The sequence below is a fragment of the Corythoichthys intestinalis genome, chromosome 5, assembly GCF_030265065.1.
Source record: "Corythoichthys intestinalis isolate RoL2023-P3 chromosome 5, ASM3026506v1, whole genome shotgun sequence".
Taxonomy (NCBI): domain Eukaryota; kingdom Metazoa; phylum Chordata; class Actinopteri; order Syngnathiformes; family Syngnathidae; genus Corythoichthys; species Corythoichthys intestinalis.
This window is the reverse complement of record NC_080399.1, coordinates 42,663,600-42,686,525: the sequence shown is the minus strand read 5'-3', so window position 1 is coordinate 42,686,525 and position 22,926 is coordinate 42,663,600. Positions and strand designations below refer to the sequence as shown.

Below are 22,926 nucleotides of genomic sequence, written 5' to 3'. Positions count from 1 at the left end.
TGTGGGGAACAACGTAGTCCTAGATCTTGTGCGAAGATATGTTTAGCTAAAGTTTATCCAGCAGACCAACGAGAAAAGGCTATAAACTTGTATGCTGTCATGGACGAACAAAGTAACCAATCCCTTGCTCGTTCAGACTTTTTTGACATCTTCAGAGTAAACGGAAGCAGAGAGATTTATACTCTGAAGACATGTTCAGGTGTCATGGAAGTGAGCGGGAGGAAAGCCAAAGACTTTATTATTGAGTCAATAGATGGTCGTGTAAAAGTGCCACTTCCTCCTATGCTAGAATGTGACATGATCCCAGAAGATCGTTCTGAGATACCTGCACCAGAAGTCACACAACACTATCCACATTTAAAGGCACTCTCACACAAAATCAGTCCTGTAGATCCAAACGCACAGATCCTCTTGCTGCTCGGTAGAGACATCCTGAGGTTGCACAAAGTGAGAGAGCAATGTAATGGTCCCAGTAATGCACCATTCGCGCAGCGCCTTGACCTAGGCTGGGTCATCGTGGGTGATGTATGTGTAAATGGAGTGCACAAACCAGTCTCTATTACAGCATACAAAACAAACACCTTGTTCAACGGACGGCCATCATATCTCGATGCCTGCACAAATGTCCTACAAGTCAAAGAAAAAAAGGTAACCAACGTAATAGATGACATGCACAGCTTCACAGACACTTATCAAGTAAAACGATCAGACAATCTTGGGGATACAATCTTCGTCAAAGGAGAGGATGATGAAATGTTGGCACCGTCACAACAAGATGCAGAATTTCTCAAAATAATGCAAAATGAAATGTACCAGGATGAGACAAACAATTGGGTTGCACCGCTTCCATTTGTTACACCCAGACAGCGTCTACCAAACAACAGACAACAAGCTTTAAAGAGACTTTACACACTCAAACGTAGTCTTGACAAAAAGCCTGAAACAAGAGAGCACTTTGTACAGTTCATGCAAAAAATCTTAAACAACCAGCAAGCAGAAACCGCACCTCCCTTGCAACCTGAGGAAGAGTGCTGGTACCTCCCAATGTTCGGGGTGTACCACCCTCAAAAACCCCATCAAATTCGTGTGGTTTTTGATTCAAGTGCCAAACATGAGGGTGTAGCGTTGAATGATGTCCTCTTAAGCGGCCCAGATCTTAACAATGCGTTACTAGGAGTGCTCATCAGATTCCGTAAGGAGCCTATTGCAGTAACGGCAGATGTGGAACAAATGTTCTACTGCTTCAAAGTGCGAGAAGATCATCGCAATTTCCTGCGATTCCTTTGGCACAAAGACAATGACGTCGCAAAGGAAATTATTGAGTACCGCATGAAAGTGCATGTGTTTGGAAATCGTCCGTCTCCCTCTGTTGCAATCTACGGATTACGCAAAGCTGCTGGGGTAGGAGAAACGGAATATGGCAAAGAAGCATCACAGTTTGTTATCAGAAATTTTTATGTGGACGATGGTCTGGTCTCACTCCCGACAGAACTTGAAGCGATCACGCTCCTGCAAAACACTCAGAAAATGTTGGCTGTGTCAAACTTGCGCCTACATAAATTCGCTTCTAATAGCAGCAAAGTCATGGAGGCGTTTCCAACAAGCGACTTGGCAAAAGACATTAAAAGCCTAAACCTAGACAACGACCCGTTGCCTGTTCAGAGAAGTTTAGGCATCAGCTGGAGTCTTGAATCTGACACTTTCACCTTCCACGTGAGCAAAGAGAAAAAACCCTTCACCAAAAGAGGCATACTATCCACTGTCAATAGTTTGTATGACCCCTTGGGGTTTGTTTCGCCCATAACTGTACAGGGAAAAGCACTCATCCGACAATTCACCTTGGAACCATGCGACTGGGATGACCCCTTGCCTGCAAACAATGAGAGATTGTGGACTGCATGGAAGGATTCACTTCTCGAGGTAGAGAACATACACATTCCTAGGTCGTATGTACCACAGTCTATGTCCTCAACACAGCACAGAGAACTTTGTGTTTTCAGCGATGCTTCATCTACAGCAATAGCAGCAGTTGCTTACATTCAAGTTAAAAATGACCATGGACAGTATTTCAGTGGATTTGTCATGGGAAAATCCAAACTAGCACCGAGACCAGCGCACACAATCCCACGTTTAGAACTGTGCGCAGCTGTCCTCGCTGTAGAAATGGCAGAGCTCATATGCCAAGAAATCGACATTAAGCTCCATGATGTCAGGTTCTACACTGACAGTAAGATTGTGCTAGGTTACATCTATAACATCTCAAGAAGGTTTTATGTCTATGTATCAAACAGAGTCTCAAGAATCAGAAAGTCATCTGTACCATCGCAGTGGCATCATGTTTCATCGGAAAACAACCCGGCAGACATTGCCACACGTCCAATAGCAGCGCTATTGCTACCACAAACCTACTGGTTCACAGGCCCACCTTTCCTGAACAAAGACCTGTCACAGTTTCCTCCCATGGAAGATAACAGCAACTTCAAACTAATCGAACCGGAACAAGACGTCGAGGTTCGACCGGAAGTCAATGTCTGTGCTACCCAAGTGAGCTTCAAACATCTCAGCCCACACCGCTTTGAAAGATTCTCATCGTGGAAACATCTAATAAGAGGCATGGCAAAACTCATTGCAGTCGTCAGAAACAAATCCAAAACTGCAGACAAAAAAAGTACAAATCTACAAACTCAAGCAAAACTGTCAGTCATTGCAAGTGTTCAACGAAATGCATTCAAAGAGGAAATGACAAAGCTTAAAAAAGGAGAGCATATCGCAAAAACAAGTCCCTTGTGGAATTTAAACTCATTCATAGACTCAGAAGGACTGTTAAGAGTGGGAGGTCGAACATCTCTTGCCAATCTTCCATATGATGAAAAGCACCCACTGATACTCCCTAAAAGGCATCATGTGTCAACTTTGCTTGTGAGATATTACCACCAAGATGTCGCTCATCAAGGTCGTCACCTCACCGAGGGAGCACTTCGATCTGCAGGTGTCTGGATAATTGGCGCAAGAAAACTTGTCTCAAGTGTCATTTATCAATGTGTCACATGTCGCAAACTTAGGGGTAAGCCTGCTGAACAGAAAATGGCCAACTTGCCCGAAGACCGTCTTACAATCGAGCCTCCTTTCACAAGGGTAGGTCTAGATGTTTTTGGGCCCTGGACTGTTGTCACCCGCAAAACAAGAGGCGGTAGCGCTGACAGCAAACGTTGGGCAGTTTTGTTCAGCTGTCTGGGCACCCGCGCAGTTCACATAGAAGTCATAGAATCTATGTCTACATCAAGTTTTATTAATGCATTACGAAGGTTTTTCGCAGTCAGGGGTCCTGCCAAAGTTTTGAGGTCAGACCGTGGCACTAACTTTATAGGTGCTTGTAAAGAGTTGAAAATAAGCACCGATGACTCTGAGATTCAAGATTACTTGAGCAAAGAAGGCTGCACATGGACTTTCAACACACCTTATTCATCGCATATGGGAGGCTCATGGGAAAGAATGATAGGCATCGCCCGTCGCATTCTTGATGCCATGCTATTGCAAGCAGGTCCTACTCGCCTCACACACGAAGTTCTGACAACGCTCATGTCAGAAGTTATGGCTATCATGAATTGCCGACCATTAGTTCCCATCACCACTGATTCAGAGACACCAACAGTTTTGACGCCATCCATGCTCCTAACCCAAAAGAAAGGTGCTGCTCCTGCTCCAGAAGGTACGTTCGACATCAAGGACATGTACAAAAAGCAATGGAAGCATGTTCAAAGTCTTGCAGATGCCTTTTGGAAACGCTGGAGACAAGAATATCTGACAGCTCTTCATGTAAGAAAGAAATGGACTCAGGACAAGGACAATATCACAGAAGGAGATGTCGTCTTAGTTAAAGATGAACTACTGAAACGCAACGAATGGCCCATCGGACTCATTACAAAGTGCATCCCAAGTGAAGACAAAAGAATCCGAAAAGTGGAAGTACGAGTTGTCAAGCAAGGGACTCCGCGTGTCTATTTGCGACCAATAAACCAACTGATTTTGTTACTCCCTCGTCATAGTGAAACAAAAAAGACTGATTAAGTTTATACATTTTGTGGTATAAAGTATTTATACCAGACGGGGAGTGTGATGGTTTGTTCAATTGTATTTGTCAAATAATGACCTCTGGTGGCGGCTTTGGGTGTAGTTGAATTCCTGCCTTTCTTTTCCTATGAAGCAGACGTGTCTAACAATGCTAAAGGACAGCTACGTTCTGGTTCGACCCACATGAGGCTGTAAGTTGTTTCAATGAATGTATGTTGGTGTGTGTATTTGTCGTTAAGCGGGGAGATATTGTTTGTATAGTTATATTTAGCGTTTTACGAGGAGAGAAGGGAGAACACGTTAGCATTTTTAGCATCAAAGCTAGCGGACTTTTGTATACAAATGGTGCAGATTTAATTTACTAAATGTATATATTGATTGAATGGAAGGGACATTTGGCGACTTTGTTTTGTGTGAAATATTTAGTATTGATATGTACGTCATTTTCAACATTTTTGTATGTGTGTTTTCAGTTTTACGAATTCATCAAGAGTGAGGAAGTAAAGACTTCAAAATCCACTTTTGCCTCGTTGTGCTGTCTGTCTAGCTAAACAGGCTCACGTTTAGTGAGGACAGAACACAGGATGTTTCATTAAATTCATTAAAAAAAGTAAAAGGATGCTCGTATACAAATTTACCTGAATGATATTTGAAAAAATTAACATGGGGATATATATTGCCAAGGCTCAACTTGCTCAACACTTACTTTTTGCATTGGTTGCACTGGTGCGCCTAACTTTTTTCTTAACGTGCACTAGCACAAAATGTAGGTTCAGTACCTTTAGCAAGGTTAACAACCACTGGTCTAAGTATTTTTTGTTTCTGCATTTAGCTAGTTTTACTATAATTTACTTGTAGCAGAATGGGCAGTCACCACACGGCTCCCAACGTCCTCCCCTCTTCCACCAGTCTTTGTATAGTCCTTGCGGGTTGTGCGCACAATGCAGTCTTTATGTAAGAGTCTCACGATGAAGCCAGCTCTTCCACTCATGTCCTTATTGTCTTGGTCAGAATGAGAACAGACTGCTCTTTAAAGGAGCCAGGCTGATCTCACTCATGAATCATGCGGCAGTCAGCCATCATGCTTGCTATATGCCTCCACTAGTGATTTAATTTTTTTTTTTTTTTTTTTTTTATATACCAGTGAAGAGCCTTGTGTTGGTACTGAAGCCACCTCTCAATGTAACCACTGTCATGTTGCAATTATATAACCCATCTCTACTATACAAATGTGCAACATAATGCATGCAGATGTGCCAGGTTACTCATCTGGAGCTGTTCAGAATAAATATATAATGACATGACAAAGACACTGCATCCTTCAGTTACACAAAAATTGTGGCATTTTCGCAAGAAAACTCAAAAAGCCTTGAGAGTGAAATGTAAAACAAAAACTGTGCTAAATACTTCTGAAATATGCTACCAGCAGGATGTCACAGTTCTAATGGTCCAGAGGGCTGAGAACTGTCTTCCTAAAGCAATATCTCAGAAAACGATTGAATACATTTATAAACGTTTATATGGAATTTCTCTTCACAAAACATGTACTATTGCTTCACTTTTTAGTGTGTTTTAGAATTTGGGATAACCTTTAAAGCAGGGGTCGGGAACGTTTGGCTCTCGAGTCATATCTGGCTCTTTTGATGAGAATATCTGGTCCTCCGCCAGCAACACTACATCTTAATTGTGGTACCGGCTGGCTCGCCTGACATGAATGAGCAGTGACGAGCTGCTCGTGCATTGACACGTTGATCTTAGTCACTTCAAACTTGCGTTGCAATAACATGAATTCGGCGCCCATCTTTGGTAGGTCCTTTGTGGATTGCGCTAGCCTCCGCTCAGCTAGCAGTGGGATTGACCCCCCCCAACATAGTGCTAAGCGAATTGGAATATTTTAAAATTCATACCCAAAGTCACATGTGTCAGAATGCACACGATAAGTTTAACTTTTATCAGGCATGACTTTTTGGGCTGTCAAATTGGCGCCACTTCCAAAAGAGCGGCACTTACGAAACGGCTGCCTGGATAGTTCATGGCACCACGAATTTTGAATGCTCTGGGTAATTTAGAATGACATGGCAACACATAGAGGCTCAGATTTCTGATTGGACAAAAAAAAAAAAAATCACATTACGTAGTACAAGCAGTAGAGCCAGGAGAAACACCAGCAAATGAAGACTTTTTGTATTTGATATAGGGCAGGGCGGTAAACCGAAAATTTACCGTCACCGAAATTCTTAACGATGACCGACGTAATTTTGACCATGTCGGTAAATTCGGTAAATTAATAAAACAAGAAAATATAGTCTTTTCATCCCGCTTTGATTCTGTGTTGTCCGTCTATGTTCATTCCCCTTTAAGAAAGCGTCAATGGGCTTACGTAGGGAGTCACGTGATCATCAAGGAGCCAATCAAACAAAAGCCCAGTAAGCTAACGCTAGCAGCTAACGCTACAAGCAAAACGTGATGGAGTGTGGCTTAAGGGAGGTTCACCAAACTTTCAACCGACATTTAGTAGACTCTTGGTGGCATCCAGACGGGCTTTCACCCGCTGTCCTCCCTTGTTCTCACGATTTCCGGAGATGGTGCTTTCAGTGCTTTCTACTGGTAGCCAGGCTAACGCTAGCTAGCGGCTAACGCTACAAATGAACGTGATGGAGTCGGATAGCGGCTCTAACCTTGTCGAAACGGCTGAACTTAATGAGTGGATTGGGCACGGACTGCATCTAACAATTACTATGTGGCGTTATTTTGTATCTGTCTGTGTGTGATTCCTCTGATAGCTTTTGTGATGGTAAAGCATTCAGCATAAAGTACAATCCAACAGCGAAACTTATAATGACCGAGAAATGGCCCCAGCTATTTTTCTGTATGTGCTTATTTCTGTGTCATTATTGCTATCATAAAATCTTAAGCGTTTCAATTGAAGAAGATCAATATAGCTTTAATGTGTGTGTCTCTCTGTTTGTTTGGGGGTTCATTTGTGCGTGCATTTATTAAAAAATGCACTGGGGGGGACCCTGAAACCATAATGTAAACACTTGTATTTAATAATTATGTCACAGCAGCCATTAACAATAAGTTGTCTTTTTGAAGTGTACTGTTCAAGCTGCAAGTCATTTGTGTTACAATGACATGTTTGCACAGGCATATTGATTTTGATAATGTACATTGTTCAAGTCATACACGCTGTTATAAATGTTCATACTTGAATTCTTATTGCTTACAATACATTTTTATAAACTTAATGTTTAGACTGCATGTACAATTGTTAAATACAGTATATGAAATTGAATGCTGGTAAATAAATCAAGAAACAGTTAATCTGTATTTCATGCATTGATTCAGATTTTCAAATTATATAACAGTACGCTTGGGCGAATTTATCGTCATTTATCGTTATCGAGATAAATCTGCTCAATTTATCGTGATACATGTTTAAGGCCATATCGCCCAGCCCTAATTTGATATCATATCAGTAAAAACAATAATTATAATTGAGGTTGTAATTTTTTGATCAGTGCTTCTGATAGTGTTTGTAGAAGGTCTTGTTGGCCACTGTCTCCCCACCACTGGTTGACACAGTCCCACTAGGGGTCAAAGAGAGGTTTATGACCTTGCATTTTCTATTTTCATGGGTGGCCCAGACAGACAGTGGTCACCCAGTGGCCTGAACGTTGGCTGCAGTGGAGCAAAATTGGGACAGTTGCACGGGTGCTCACCAAGGTATTCCTACCCTTGCCCTTTATGCTACTGTGAAAAATGGTTGAATGCAAGATGATAATTTACTTGTAAACTTTAACTTTACTCATGAACTATTTTTCATGGCTATTTCTCAATTCATGACTAACCTCGTGATTTGGGGGCTACAATAAGTCAAAGTGAAAGAGGTGGGTGTGTAGGCTGTGAGATGGAAAATCAGTATGCACGCAGCCTCCTGCTACTCTGCATTTTAAAAACGAAAAAAAAAAAACAAGGTCTCTATGGCAACAAATCCCCAATCCTGACACGCTTAGGCCCCTCCACCCCGCTGGTTCCCCCTGTTGCCACCTCTGGCCCAGTCCCAGTGGCTTTGGGGCTCAGATCTCGAACCAGCCTACTTAGCAGGGATCAAGCATCATGTCCAAAGCTCGGCTCTCAATCCCAGGCAAGGAACGTGTGACAGCAGACACTGAAGGCCTGACAGACCTTATCCTTTGCTCTATGCTTTGGTTCTGTTTGGTAATTAATGAGATTTAAGTGTCTCATATTAAATTTAAAATAACCTCTACGTATGTTAAACAGTGAGAGAGATTCACATTAAAGTGGTTGTTGGTAATCCAGATAGACACTACAAATTAGTCACAAATATTGACCAGAATGTTATCAATGTTAAGCCTGTTGTCACTTAATCTGATGGATGGATGTTTAGTTTTACCCATAATGTGTGCACTGGTTTTGATTGTGACCATGAACACAGAAGCCCTTTCTGGTCGTGTTTCAGACAATTATCCATAGCGTTTTTGTAAGCCGACTTTTGAGGCTGATATACTTTTGTTTTAAAGCACGTAAATAATAAGGCAATTTGAAATTTAAAAAAAAATGCTAAAACGGCTTCAAATTTACAATAATGACCTGAGATTGAAGGAATTAATTCGGTCTAGTACTACCAAACCAACAAACGCAGCACTTCTTTTTATTATTATACACACTCATCAAGAACAGTACATTATTTTCAAATAATTAAACCCACCATAATGTCACAATGAGATGTAAACAAGTGAGAGTTTAAGAGGATGCTTGCCAAGCAAAAGTGAATGCTAACGTAAATTCTATGCTAACGCTACAAGTTACTTTTACGGGGAAAGTATCAATCAATAAACACTTTGAAAGATATATTTTCTCATGCAACATAAAAAAAAAATCTTACAATATTTTAGTTGAGTCATTTGAGTGGCTGAAGTAATAAGATTTTCACAATTTTTATTGCACCACAAACCGGTGTGATGTGAGCCTTTTTTTCACAGACTGGCAATGTGTGGTAGGAAATTACAGTAAATATAAAATAACATGACTGGGCTAAAAACGATCAATAAGTGCAGGGAAATTGTAACTCACCATATGCTGAATCTATTTTTTTTTCACAGCGGTGTCTCCTAAAACTTTAAGGCAAATGTCCTTGGTCGCAGGCAAATTAAGTAAGGTTTCTTGGCTTTAGCAAAACGTTTCGCCACGGGGTATGATGCTCTCAGTGCATTCGCTTTTGTTGCTTTGTTTGCGAGCTTTTAGCCACATATTATGCAGAATTGACTTAGTGGGCTCCTGTTCTGACTCAGCAGGTGGAGTAAAAAAGTAAAGTAAAAAAGCTGTCCAAACACTTCTGTTTTTCAATCATCTTTGCTAACGTGTGGGATCTCCCACTCTTATGTTGTCTTCCGTTAGTGCATTGCTTCTCAATTATTTTCTGTTACGCTCCCACCAGGAAGACGTAAACATTTCACGCCTCCCAACTCTCTGCCACCACTGAAAATGGTATCATTTGTCTGTAAGATTATTTTGAATACACCTCTGCATAACATTGTATCCTTCTTAACATTATAGAAAAAAAGTAATATGCAGTAGTATATCAACTAGGGGTGTGCCATCTTAGGCACTCCACGATTCGATTCGATCACGATTCAGGGTGCTACGATTCGCTTATTGAATGATGATCACGGTATTGGCGATGGTCACGATGATCGATGCATCATACATTACTAATTAATAAAGTAGCCAAAAAAATTTATGTCCATTATTTATTTAAAATATCTTAATGATTCAACAGGAACGATGGAAACATGCCCATACAACAAAAAGCTGCCCTTAAACAACTTTGAATTTTTTTTTTTTTTTTTTAACAAGAAAGTGCATTAACCATTTTAAAGGCAGTAGTTATTTCTCAACATGCCTATACAACACACAGCTGACCTTGAGATGCTTTTTTCACAAGAAGGTGCAAAAAACATTAGCTGTTTCAAAGGCAGTACTTATTTCTCTCAACAATACAATAAAATTTACACTGGTGGAATGAATTCCACATTGTCTGGAAACAAACAAAGTGTTGTTAGAAATAAGACTTCTTTTAACCAATATACTTTGTTTTCACAGATTTCTGTACTATTTCGCATGTTTGTAGTGTTACCGCTTTACTTTATCCTGGTTTTAAACCTTCTGCATCTGGAATAACTTTTGTACACCACCAAACAACGCACAACTTGACATGGACAACGCACAACTTGGCATGTAAATACATGTTAGTGAAGTCGCTAATTAGCATAGCACTCCGCACTAACTAGTAACATCTCAAAGACAACAACAATAAAAGCTAAACAGTACACGAGGGTTCCTGTACTCACCTCTGATAGACGGGCACGGGACTTAGCAAAACACTAGGGACTTTTTCCAATTAACACGACTTGAACCTACTGCTGGACAACTGAAAGACAAGGAGCAACGAACCATCTCGCTTGCGCACAGAAGAGGACTCAAAGCGCGACCGCCGGGGCCTGCCTGTCTCATACACAAATTTATTTTCGAATCTTTTGAAAAGGATAAATCTCTTGCTCAGTAACCAGCTGCATCCATCATAACGTTGTGTGTGCGTCTGTTAAAGGTGTCTGGGCGGCAGACGTGTCTTGAATTTCGTTCCGTTACTAGCGTCTGTCATAAAGTTATTAGGGGAAATTATCGTTTTTGAGCATTTATGAATCGTAATCAAATAGTCACGTGTCAAATTGCGATGCATCTAATAATCAATTTTTTGGCACACCCTTAATATCAACTTACGATGATGTATGATTTTATTAACGTTGTTTGGTTTGTAACCTAAAAGACTTAATGCGCATCAATTTGCCTAAATTAAAAAAAAAAAAAAAAAGTCAAATCCAAACTAAAAATAAACTCATGGTACATGTTTTTACCAATTTATACGGAAAAATAAGTCAATAACTTATTTAATGATTTTAAATCATGAGGACAATATGCAAAACAATTTGACCAAAAGGACAAAAAATAGGAGAACAAAAACAACATTTTCATTGGACGGAGGCACCGTTTTAATTTTTGCTGAACGTAGTATCAGCTCCATAGCTATGATGTGGGGTTATTTTGCACTAAGTAACTTGGTATGCCACCTTATATGAGGCTAACAATGCTCTCTGGTATACTGATTTAACAATCACAAAGCAGGACAATTGTTTGCAAATGCTTTCGTTGAAAAAAAAAAAAAAAAATCAAGCTGCTTATCAATGTGATTGGGGTCGAATGTCTTTTAGTGACATCTTAATTGATTTGGCTTCCTGCTCTCCGCTGCAAACATTTTTTAGACACAGTAAAGCCAAACGCTACTTACGCTTCGTCATATTTCCTCGTCTTAGCTTTTCGTATCTCCAGTGCTCCTTGCTGTGTGCTCTTGTTTGGTTCAAAACTACTGCGCACACTCTGAAAATGAGAGTGCCACTGCCACCTACTGAGTGGATGTGCAATTGCACTTTATTCTAGTATGCCAAAAAGGTATGTTCCCCGAGGTCACAGGCACCACCCCCGGCATTGCTCTGCGCCCCCCTTGGAGGGGCCCGCATGAGCGATAGTACCTCTACCAAAGAGATGATCGGGATTTCATGTTGTCGTTGTTCCATCAGCTCACTGGTCAAAAAGCAGGACAAGAGGGGGAATGTGTTTCCCTGCATATACTTGTAAAGCACAATACCAGTATTCGTTCTGTCTACAAATAAGACACTATTTTCAAGGTTAATAATAATAAGGGACAAATCACATCCCTTTAAAGCTCATTAAGAGATGCCTACTTTTGTTTTGAGTAGTGGACAATTCAATTTTTCAAGGGACCGATGGCAACCCTTCCCATAGCTGTTATCTTTCCCACATATGGGACAGAGGCTTTCTCTTAAAACAGATGTGAGATGTCTGCAAGTAACATTCAGAAACAAAATAACAGCTGAATCACTTTCTTTATCTGTGTGTCTGTAGCTTTTGAGCGAACCAAGTACAAAAACAAGGCTCAAGAATGCTATTCTAAAAGTTACCATAGAAACAAGCTGCTGCTGAATCCACTTGCACTTTACAGTGGCTTGGTTTGCAATCCTCATGACTAGTGGCAATAAAGTTTTGTGATAGATGAATCAAACCCGACATGTTTAGTGTCAGAGACAGGTAAGGTTGGATGCGATGCATCAGTGTCTGGAGCACCAGCTTTTTACTCATCAGCGATGCATGTCCAGATCTGTCAACATGGTGAATTCAGGTAAAATCTTTCCACTGGCTGCCAAATGTCTCCACGTCATCTCTCTTACTTTCTAACCCGTTCCTTGAGCAATTTAGATTGAGCCTTTTAACCTCAGCCTGAGGGAATCTCTCACTGACTCGTCATATTTTGTTAGCAGGCGGAATGTGGAGTAATGCGCCCCAATGAGCAGAGTCATAATTAACATCACGGTGCCGTTCGGCCAGCGTCATTGTTATCCAGTCAATCACATGAGCATTGAATATACTCTCTGGTCTCCCTTTGACTCTTTATGTGGGATTGTGAAACATGTCTGCAGGCGGATGACGTTTATTCATCCAGAGCCAGCACAATTTACATCACAGAGGTTGCGTTTGGAATGATATACTCATTCTTTTCACGCTAATTACTATATGGGGATTTCTCTTGTATGTTTCTACACAGACACACACATACCGCACCCCTCCCAAATATTTAAACATGTTGCGGTAGTTGCCTAAAAAAACCCTTATATAGTGATTTCGCTCATCAGTCAAATGAAAAATTGTTTTTATAGCAGTGGACAAAAATTGATTCCTAACACAGCTGTTGGTTTGTCATGAAAAATGTCAAAGCCTGCGGTGGACAGATAGCGGGAGTACAACTACCTTTTACCTCCAGTGACATGCACAATTTGTCTTCTGTCATGCCTCAGGCCTCCCCTTCCTGAGAGCTCTATGGAGAAGATGAAGCGCTTCAAGAGGCGGCTCTCGCAGACATTACGAGGGAGTCACACCATCGACGAGTCGCTTTCGGAGCTGGCTGAACAAATGACTATCGAGGAAAATGGTCTTAAGGACAGTGGTAAGTGTCCAAACTTGACTGTCACTGATTTGCGGTATGAGAGGGTCCTCATTTCGTCATGTACTTCTGTCCACAGTTTGAACTCATAAGTTAATATAGCTTTATACTCTTGTGGGGCTGCGAAACCAGTTATTTATTTCTCTAATTTGGCTTGCATTGCCCAAGAGATGAATTCAAATGTATATTAGAGCTGGTCCACCAACATACAGCACGTGCACTCATAGGACTACAAGTTCCAAAAAGCATTGCTAGTATCTAGCGAGACAAAAACGTGCACCCCTCATTTTCAGTTGCCATCTTTAGTAACCATGCTACCGCTCTCCTCTGCCAAATTTATACTTCCTCTTCCCAAAATAGCCAAATGAAAGATGGAAAATCGGTGGTTTTAAGAAGCTTTGGGAGGCAGATTATTTCACCAATTAATATGTGTGTATATTGTGTATGTATATATATATATTGTATATTTGTCCCAAATTTTAATTTTAGTCCACTATGAATTTGTTTGACAACCATCCCAATATATGAACAACACGCTGAAACACTGGTGACTTTCATGAGCCCGAGCTCACCCAAAATGTTGGGACGCAAAAGGACACATTAATTATATTCAATATGATTAAGGATCTACTGAATAAATTATAGATTTAAATTTACAAGACTAAACAATTTAAAACCTTTTTAAATTTAAATGGCACTCAAATCAAGGAAGGCTACTTACAGTATATTATTTTCAAGATGCAGGTATTCAGCGCTGACTTTTGATAAGGTTGTGTCTTGCTTATTTTATGTAAAAAATATGCTTGTTTGAAAAACTTCTTCCATTTTATTCCCCTTCATTCTCAACAATACTAAACATTAACTCCTAAGCTCTGTTTGAGTTTATACTTCTAGCTTCTAGACCTCATTCTTATCCATCCTGGACAAACAATAAATCAGGAATATTTTTTATACAAACTGATATTTATTTTTGCGGTTTCTTAACACAATATTAGCTAGCATTTATTATTTATAGCAAAAACCTCCCACCTGTGTCATCGTTTTGCTGGAGCTTATCCCAGCTGTACACCCTGAATCTGACCAGCCAATCACTAAGCACACAAGCAAATAACCTTTCACACTCGCGATAACACAGTCATGATACCCATTTGAAATAACACTCAGACATCCACACAAGTTCTACATTTCTTCCTCAAAGCGTGTTCCTTTCAGAAACAATAATCCCAATTTGAAAAACTGAGCAGACTTAGAGACTGCAATAAACTTTAATTAACGTGGCATCTTTGCCAATTTACAGTGGTATGAAAAAGTGTCTGAACCTTTTGGAATTTCTCACATTTCTGCGTGAAATCACCAACAAATGTGATCTGATCTTTGTCAAAATCACACCGATGCAAAAACAGTTTCTGCTTTAATTAAAACCACCCAAACATTTATAGGTTTTCATATTTTAATGAGGATATCATGCAAACAATCACAGAAGGGGGAAAAGAATAAGGAAGTGAACCATCACATTTAATAACTTCAACCAGACGCTTCCTGTTGTTACAGATCAGTCTGGCACATCGATCAGGACTAATCTTGGCCCATTCTTCTGTACAAAACTGCTGTAGTTCAGTCAGATTCCTGGGATGTCTGGCATGAATCGCTGTCTTTAGATCATGCCGCAGCATCTCAATCGGGTTCAAGTCTGAACTTTGACTTGGCCACTCCAGAACGAGTACTTTGCTCTTCTGAAACCATTCTGAATTTGATTTACTTCTGTATTTTGGATCATTTTCTTGTACAGCATCCATCCTCTTTTTAGCTTCAACTGTCTGACAGATGGCCTCAGGTTTTCCTGCAAAACATCATGATAAACTTTTGAAATCATTCTTCCATTAATGACTGCAAGTTCTCCAGGCCCTGAGGTAGCAAAACAGCCGCAAATCATGATGCTCCCTCCACCATGCTTCATGGTGGGGATGAGGTGTTGATGTTGGTGAGCTGTTCCATTTTTCCTCCACACATGGTGTTGTGTGTTACTCACAAAAAATTCACCGTGGTGTCATCAGTCCAGAAAATATTTTGCTAAAACTTCCGTGGAGTGTCCAAGTGCCTTTTTGCGAACATTAAACGAGCAACAATGTTTATTTTAGAGAGCAGTGGCTCCTCCGTGGAGTCCTCCCATGAACACCATTCTTGACCATGGTTTGACATATAGTTCATGTGAGCACAGAGATATTGGATTATGCCAGTGATTTCTGTAAGTCATTAGCAGACACACAACAGGGTTCTTTTTTTCTCTCTTTACCTCTCTGAGTATTCCTGCGCTGAACTCTTGCCGTCATCTTTGGTGGACGGCCACTCCTTGGGAGAGAAGCAACATTGCCAAACTCTCTTCATTTGTTGACAACTTCTCTAACTGCCGATTGATGAACATCCAGACTTCTAGAGATGGGTTTTGCATCCGTTCCCAGCTTTATACAAATCAACAATCCTTGATCACAGGTCTTTAGACAGCTCTTTTGACCAACCCATGATGCACATCAGACAATGCTTCTCATCAAGACAATTCTTACCAGGTGTGTGTTTTATAGTAGGAAGGGGAGCTTAAAACCACTCATCAGTGATTGGGCTCACACCTGACTTAAATTGATTGGTAAAAATTGGTTTCAATTGCTGTTCAAGTCTCCTTAGGCAGCGGGTTCACTTACTTATTTTCCCTCCTTCTGTCATTGTTTTCATGCTATTTTCATTAAAATATGAAAACCTATAAATGTTTTGGTGGTTTTAGTTAAAGCAGACACTGTTTTTACATCTGTGTGATTTTGACAAAGATCAGATCACATTTCATGGTGATTTTATGCAGAAATGTGAGAAATTCCAAAAGGTTCAGATACTTTTTATTACCACTGTATTTGGGGTGCACGCTTTATGACCAATGAACTTTTCGTGGTGCTTGAAACTTTCAAGTCGCTAGTCCCAACCCTGATTATTTTGTTGTGTCTAACGTATCCTTAAAATGTGCAAAAGTGTCTGAAAATCCCCATGAGCCAAGTATGCTTTCATGACTTTTACACGCGACTGTCTCCTAGTATTAGTCGAACATCATTCCGATACGAAGCACTGCTTGCCAAGTGCGTGTTTGAAATGGGATTTAGTGAGCCGAATATTAATGAACTGAATTTGTTTTGTCACCAAAGCCCAAATCTAACATTTTTATCTAACTCTGACCCAGAAAAGGACTACTGAAATTTTTGACGTGACATGACAGTAATATAATTGCTTTACTGTACAGTGGTCTCCCATGTTTCCATTTTTGATATTACTTGCCAAAAATCAGCCTATTAACATTTTGGACATGCAAACAGATCCTTGTTGGCTATCTTGATTCTTTTTTTTTTTTTTTTTGACAGTGAGAAGAAGAAATGAAAAGTCCCATGACCCTGACTAACACCTAAGGAACACTTATTTTGTCAGACCTTGGTGTCACCTTGAAGTATTCGAAATAAAAAGCGCTTATTTGCCGATATTCCCAACATCTACAAGTAGCGCAGCAGGGACTGTGCCACCGCATTGTTGCCATGGTGCTCGAGTTTTAGAGGAATTCACAAATTCTCCACAACATTGCCATAGCAACTTTCAGTCTTTCTTCACTGCCCCCCATTTTGTGCTTTTTTTCCGTGTTGCTACTTTGCCTACACAGTTGAGCCAATGTCTCCCAGGCCTTCCATCAGGTTTCTTGACTTCTTTTGTCCCTGTCCTCTACTTGCTTTCTGTCTTTGGATGTTGCAAAGTGTGTTTTGTGTGGTGATTCACATCAGGCTTGTGTGTTATGGGAATGATTGGATGTTTGCAGCCTGTCTGCCAGGGAGTGGGCTCGAGAGGAGATAGAATGGAGTAGCTGGATGAGATGTGATCTGAACTGTGTGGTTTAGGGAAAGCACTCTGGTCCTGATGCGATTATGCAACAGTCATAACTTAGGCAAGCAGTGACAACAGCTGCCGAGAGATAAGGCTGCGGGGGCATCAGTAAGTCTATATTACATAGTGTATGGTAAGGCCATATTTTAAGCCAATTTTTCCAAGTATGTTTTCTTGGTTACTCTATGTCATCTGTGTTTCATCAATTCTCCATAGGGTATGTCTACATGTCTAATACAACACCCTGGTGGCGAAGGCATGCTCAACAGAATGAGCTGCACAATCCCTATTGAATTATCTTGATGCATATACACACACACATATACTGTACATCTTGACATTCCTCTGAATTATGGTATTGTTTTTTTTATCAAGTATAATATGGTACCCAAGAAATAAAATGATGCGCTAAATGACGGTTTTCATATCAAGAGCATTGTCAAAAAATGATTTCTTAGCAGGTTTTCTTACTCTCCTTGATTTTTTACATTTGCTTACACTAATTCAAGGAGTACTTAAGTACTCTTTTGGAAGTCATTTGTGTACAGTCTGCATAAAGAGCAAGTCTTGATTGAAGGGATGTGTCGGGGCCTTGGTTGCAGGCCTACGCCTCGATATATTTTTCTTTTTTGGCACACTGACTATTAACGGAGCTCGGGGGTGAGTCCAATCTTTGCTTCTTTTGTAATTACTATACTCTGCATTAAAGATACACGATAATATCGGTGGCCGATAATTATCGGCCGATAATGGCAATTATGACGTCACACAGATAATCCAGATAATAAAAAATTCAACCGATAATGTAATCCGATAATTATATACTTGATTTAGCCTCCAAATGTGCACAACCGAAGAATTCAGCACGCCGCCTCCTCAACCCCTCCCCTCTCTGAAGCCCCTGAGGTAAGAGGGGTTGAGGAGGCGGAGTTACACGACAAGAAATAGTTGAATATTATGGCGGCTGTTACTAAAAAAACGACGCTCTCGCCATTTGCGAAACATGTACATGAACAAGTTCCAAGAGGCCGAAAGAAAGCGTCCTCATTCAAAATCACTAACCCAGCATCCATTTAAAACTGCATCACAAAGATTTTTGGAACGAATGCCAGGCTGCTGCTGCTAGTGGGAATGCTAAAGCTATTGTAAACACTAAGTTAAACTAGGGGCTTGTGACAATTCAGAGTCGGGTTGTTTGGGAAAGCAGCCCAAGGCGGGTGGTAAACTCGCATCTAAGGCTAAACACCGGCACGACTGGAGACCGATAGTCGGCAAGTAGCCGTCTTCCGACGGAGCCCGCCGCTCTGGCCGGTCCGGCAGGCCGCCGCCGCCTCACCATCGGCGGGGCGGGCAGAGCCCGGTTCCCTGGCTTCAGGACCTCCGGCGAACACCCCGGTTTCTCGAGCGTTCCCTCACGGCGTGTGAGCAGAGCCAGGCCCCGAATACGCCGCGGCAAACCGGCCGGTGCGGGCGGATTATCCGGTACGAACGTAGCCGCCGCCGAGACGAGACACGATTTTTTTTTTTTACCCAAATGACCCGAGAGCCAAAGCCCTGGATAAAAAAATAATGCAGTTTATACGACCACCATTCTTCATGAAAAACATGCCAATCACATTTTCACCACTACATTTGGAAAAGTGATGTCCAGTAAGCAAGCTTATCATGACGGCACAGTGTTTAGAAGATAATTTAAACATGGAGAAAACGAAGTCAGCCCGTCAATAATACATTCAGTATGTAAAATGACGAGTGGTCAGATGACTTTGTAATGCCGCCTTTATTTTCGGCTTAACAAAACTCAGGCACAAAACAACACGCACGGAGATGCGAGCTCCAACTGCATCCAAATAGTACTGCCGTTTATCAGTTTAGCTGCTGTAAAGCGAATGTCGCGACTCGTGAGTGCCGCAAATGTAAACAAAGCGCTGCAGAATGGGTACATGACATCTCGCTCTTTTGAGTTAATCATTTTCACAGTGTGCAACAAAGCATATAACATTAGCAATCACTTTTCAAATTAATTTAACTTATTTGTCTGCTCAATTACAGTCACAGTAGATAATCTAAACTTATTGGCACTTATTAACACTTATTAATTTAAATATGCACATTCCTGTTGTAATGAAATAACAATAATATTCTGTAGCCACAAATATTCAAAATCTTCTTCCAAGTTTTTTTTAGGATTAAGTATAATAATGTATTGCTTAAAATAAGGCTGTTGAGATTATTTTCAGCTAGCTATTTTTCTTCCAAGAAATCTGAGAGAAATACACATGAAGTGCTGGCAGATAATTTCATTTATTTCCAATAGATTTACACTTAAGGAAGTGTGTTTTGCAGTGTATTAATGTTATGTTAGGAATGGCTTACTTTTAAAGGCATTTTTGTGCAACTTAGGTATTTACTCTGTAAGTAATTGTTGCCAAAAGTTTACCATTACACAATGTCAGACAATGTCATTATTTAGATGTTGGAATTGACGACTTGTTCATATTTTATGTTGGGAAAAAAAAAAAAAGCAATAAATTATATTTTTGCACAGTAATATTTTCTTTTGTTTAAAATTTTACATAAATCTTTTAATAGAATTATCGGCTTGACATTATCGGTTATCGGTAGGAATGAGGAGGAAATTATCGGCTATCGGTATCGGTTGAAAAATGTATTATCGTGCATCACTACTCTGCATGTCTTCCAGCAGACTTAAGACTTTAATTTTGTCTGGCGTTTTGTGGCACAATGTGGTACTACATTAAAATAGTTCAACCTGTATTTTATGAAAATTCATTAAAACAATAATCGTTTATAATCTGCATTATAGCCGTGGCTCACTGTGTACCAAAATTGAACATGCTCATTCAGAACTCTGAGTCATCCAAAGAACAGCATGCTGAAGCGTGTGGGCTTTAATTCATTCTGATTTAAGTCTAGAAAAATATAAGGATAGATGGAAACAGAACAAAATGCCAGAGGAGTGATTTGAATAAAAGTGACAAAAAGTGTTGATTTGCTCATTAGTGCCAGCAGACTTATAAATTAAACTGATGTGACACATAAACTTTGTTTCCATCGGAGCGGTTCAAATGCAAAATTATTGCTCAAATTTTCGTGCTTTGGTCATGTTAATGAAAGGGTTGGCAGAATACAGTTTCTCACAAAAGTGAGTTAATATCTTACATTTTGCCCTTTTTCTTCTGTTGGCTCGCCCACCCGAATCAGGTGACGTCCTGCAAGGGCGACAATTGGCTCGAGTCTCAGACCTTCCCCGAGCAAGAACAACTGTATATACAGTATTTATTAGAGCTGGGAATCTTTGGGCACCTAACAATTCGATTACAATTACGATTCAGAGGCTCCGATTCGATTATAAAACGATTATTGATGCACCCCCGTCCTTTTTTTTTCCTCTTTTTTTTTTTTAATGTTTTGTACATTAGTTCCAAAATTGTTCAAAAATACTCTCAGGCTAAACCACACTACTATTTCAGTATCAAGTTAACATATAGCAGTAAACAAATATTAAAAAATAACATTAAATAAAAAACTCCAGTCCCCATTCTGTATCAGCAGCTTTAAACTACATTCAATTAATTTAATGTTGTGAATCAACCGTTAAATTTGTTAAAATTGCTCCCGTTATTCCATAATTTCCCTTTTGTCTACTTTCGACATGTGAAAGTTTTAAAACTTTAAAGATAGATTCAAGTCAATATTGTACGGACTTAGGAGTATTTTAGATAAAAAGTTAATTTGGTTTGCTTGGAAGGTTCGCTACAACAGCCTTGCAGGGAAGTGTACTGCTTTAAGATGGCGGCCGTTTATAACGCCCGCATCTAGCTTTTTGTAGATGTGCTGCTAACAGTACCAAATCTACATTGCATCTAGTCCTATATAAATGATATCCACCGTAACATGTTTATATGGATGTACTTTGTAGCAGCTTTTCGGCAGCAGTCAGGTATGTTGTTGTGTTTTTTTATCTCGTTGCATGAGTTGAGCTAGAGCCGTGAGTTGAGCATTGGCATTACCCAAGGGGCCAGGTAATGGGAAGCATGATGTTTAGCTACTCTCGCTCCGTTCCTCCCGAAGACCGCGCGGCGTGCTGAGTGTTGTGTACTTCCGCTTTACTTCGCATATTTCAATAATCGGAATTTGGATGTTTGTGAATCGTTCTCGAATCTTCCACGGCCGAATCGTGAATAATCTAAGAATCGGAAATTTTGCACACCTCTAGTATTTATAGTGTCCTTAGAATAACTCAGCAGAGTTTCACAATTTCTACATTTTCTCTTTCAGGTGTGTACTCATATTTCTTGCCAGCAATTTAGACATTGTTTTGTCTGTATTGTATTTTTTTGGTGACAAGATCAATACTATGCCAATAGAAATATGTGACAGTTTGCTGTGATTTAATAAATTTTGGCAAACACTCTTAAATCCAGTCCATTTTGAAGGAAATGGCCTTTTTCCAGTGAGCATATGGCTGTGTTGCTTCTGTTGATGTGTGCTTCTGTCTTTGTCATTGCTTATACAACTGTGATGATGAAGAAAAATCTTGCTCAGTGGTATTACTTGTACCCAAAGCTGCATAAATGCAACTGACTATATTGGAATGGTAAAAGTTTTGAGGTTCAAAGCAATCAAAGACATGCATTCGCATATCCATTCATTTTATAATGATTTGCTCTTTTGTTTGTTTTGTGCTCACAGAGCCAGCCATGAAAAATGGTCGCCCTCCGTCATCCCACAGCGTCCACTCCTTTCTGCACCAGTACACGGGCTCCTTTAAGAAGCCGCCACTGCGACGGCCTCAGAGCGTCATCGGCGGAGGCCTGGGCTCACTCATGGTGGTGCCTCGCAACGGCAGTCGCCTCGGTGAGGATGACACCACAGCAAAGTATCTTTTGTACTAAATGGATTAAAGTGTGCCTTAAAAGATGCACCTTTGAGGGCAAATAATCCTGCTAAAGATATGTTTGTGTACATGATATACATTACATTCGTAGTTCTAACTCTTCCACATGCTTGAACAGAGAAGACGCAACATTTAATGCATGTGTGTACAACTTTATAACATTTGGTCACCAAGTAACAATCTAGGACTTACTGTACATGAGTAGCCTGTAGGCGTATTTTAAAAATAGCTCACCGGAGATGGGACCTTGTGATTTGCTTGGAGTGTCGTAGTAGTCATCGTTTGAAAATGTAAACATTGGCAAAGATTTACAGTAGAGTTGTCTGATAATGACTTTTTAACCAATAACCAATATTGTCCAACTCCAAAAATCCGATACCAATATCAAAGCGATACTGATATATGTGGTCTTGGACTTAACATATTATGGCTAATGGTTTTGTGATACCCCACTGGATACTTTCATCATGATAAATATAAAAATGTCAATGTTTTCTAAATAAACATTGTATGAAAAATAAGAGAACAACTTAAACTAAAGTTATTGAAAAACTGCCTATATTGTACCACTATATTCTTGAAATCAAAATAGTGCAAACATCAACATATCTAAAGAAAAGTCAGACGCTGGAGTAAAGTTGAATTGGCTTTAATGTGGTCATCTTTCTCTTAACAAGAGCACTGGTACTTTTATGTAAAACTGACAACAACAAAACATTGTGTCAATAATATGAATAAAGTCACAAAATCAAGCAATGTCTACTGTATACTCCGTGTCACTTTGAAAAGCAACTGATTATACAGCTTGCAAGCAATTAAATAATGTAACCACATTTTACCTTAAATGCAAACAAAATGAAATATACACATCTTTAATATATTACACAACGCTTATGAATATAAAACAAAGGAAGAATATAACTGACAAGCG

The 22,926-nt window shown here is 40.0% G+C and overlaps 1 protein-coding gene across 5 annotated transcripts in view; it reads left to right on the top strand.

The window, feature by feature from the left end:
- Positions 1 to 22,926, top strand: part of LOC130916790 (cyclin-dependent kinase 17-like) — a 94,472-nt gene that overhangs the window by 29,565 nt on the left and 41,981 nt on the right. For 3 of the 5 annotated variants that reach the window (XM_057837768.1, XM_057837767.1, XM_057837766.1), the window contains exons 2-3: positions 13,023 to 13,171; positions 21,791 to 21,955. In XM_057837768.1, the coding sequence (XP_057693751.1) occupies positions 13,045 to 13,171; positions 21,791 to 21,955 (292 nt within the window). In that variant the 5' untranslated portion in view covers positions 13,023 to 13,044. The other 2 variants (XM_057837765.1, XR_009063341.1) reach the window with 2 other exon arrangements.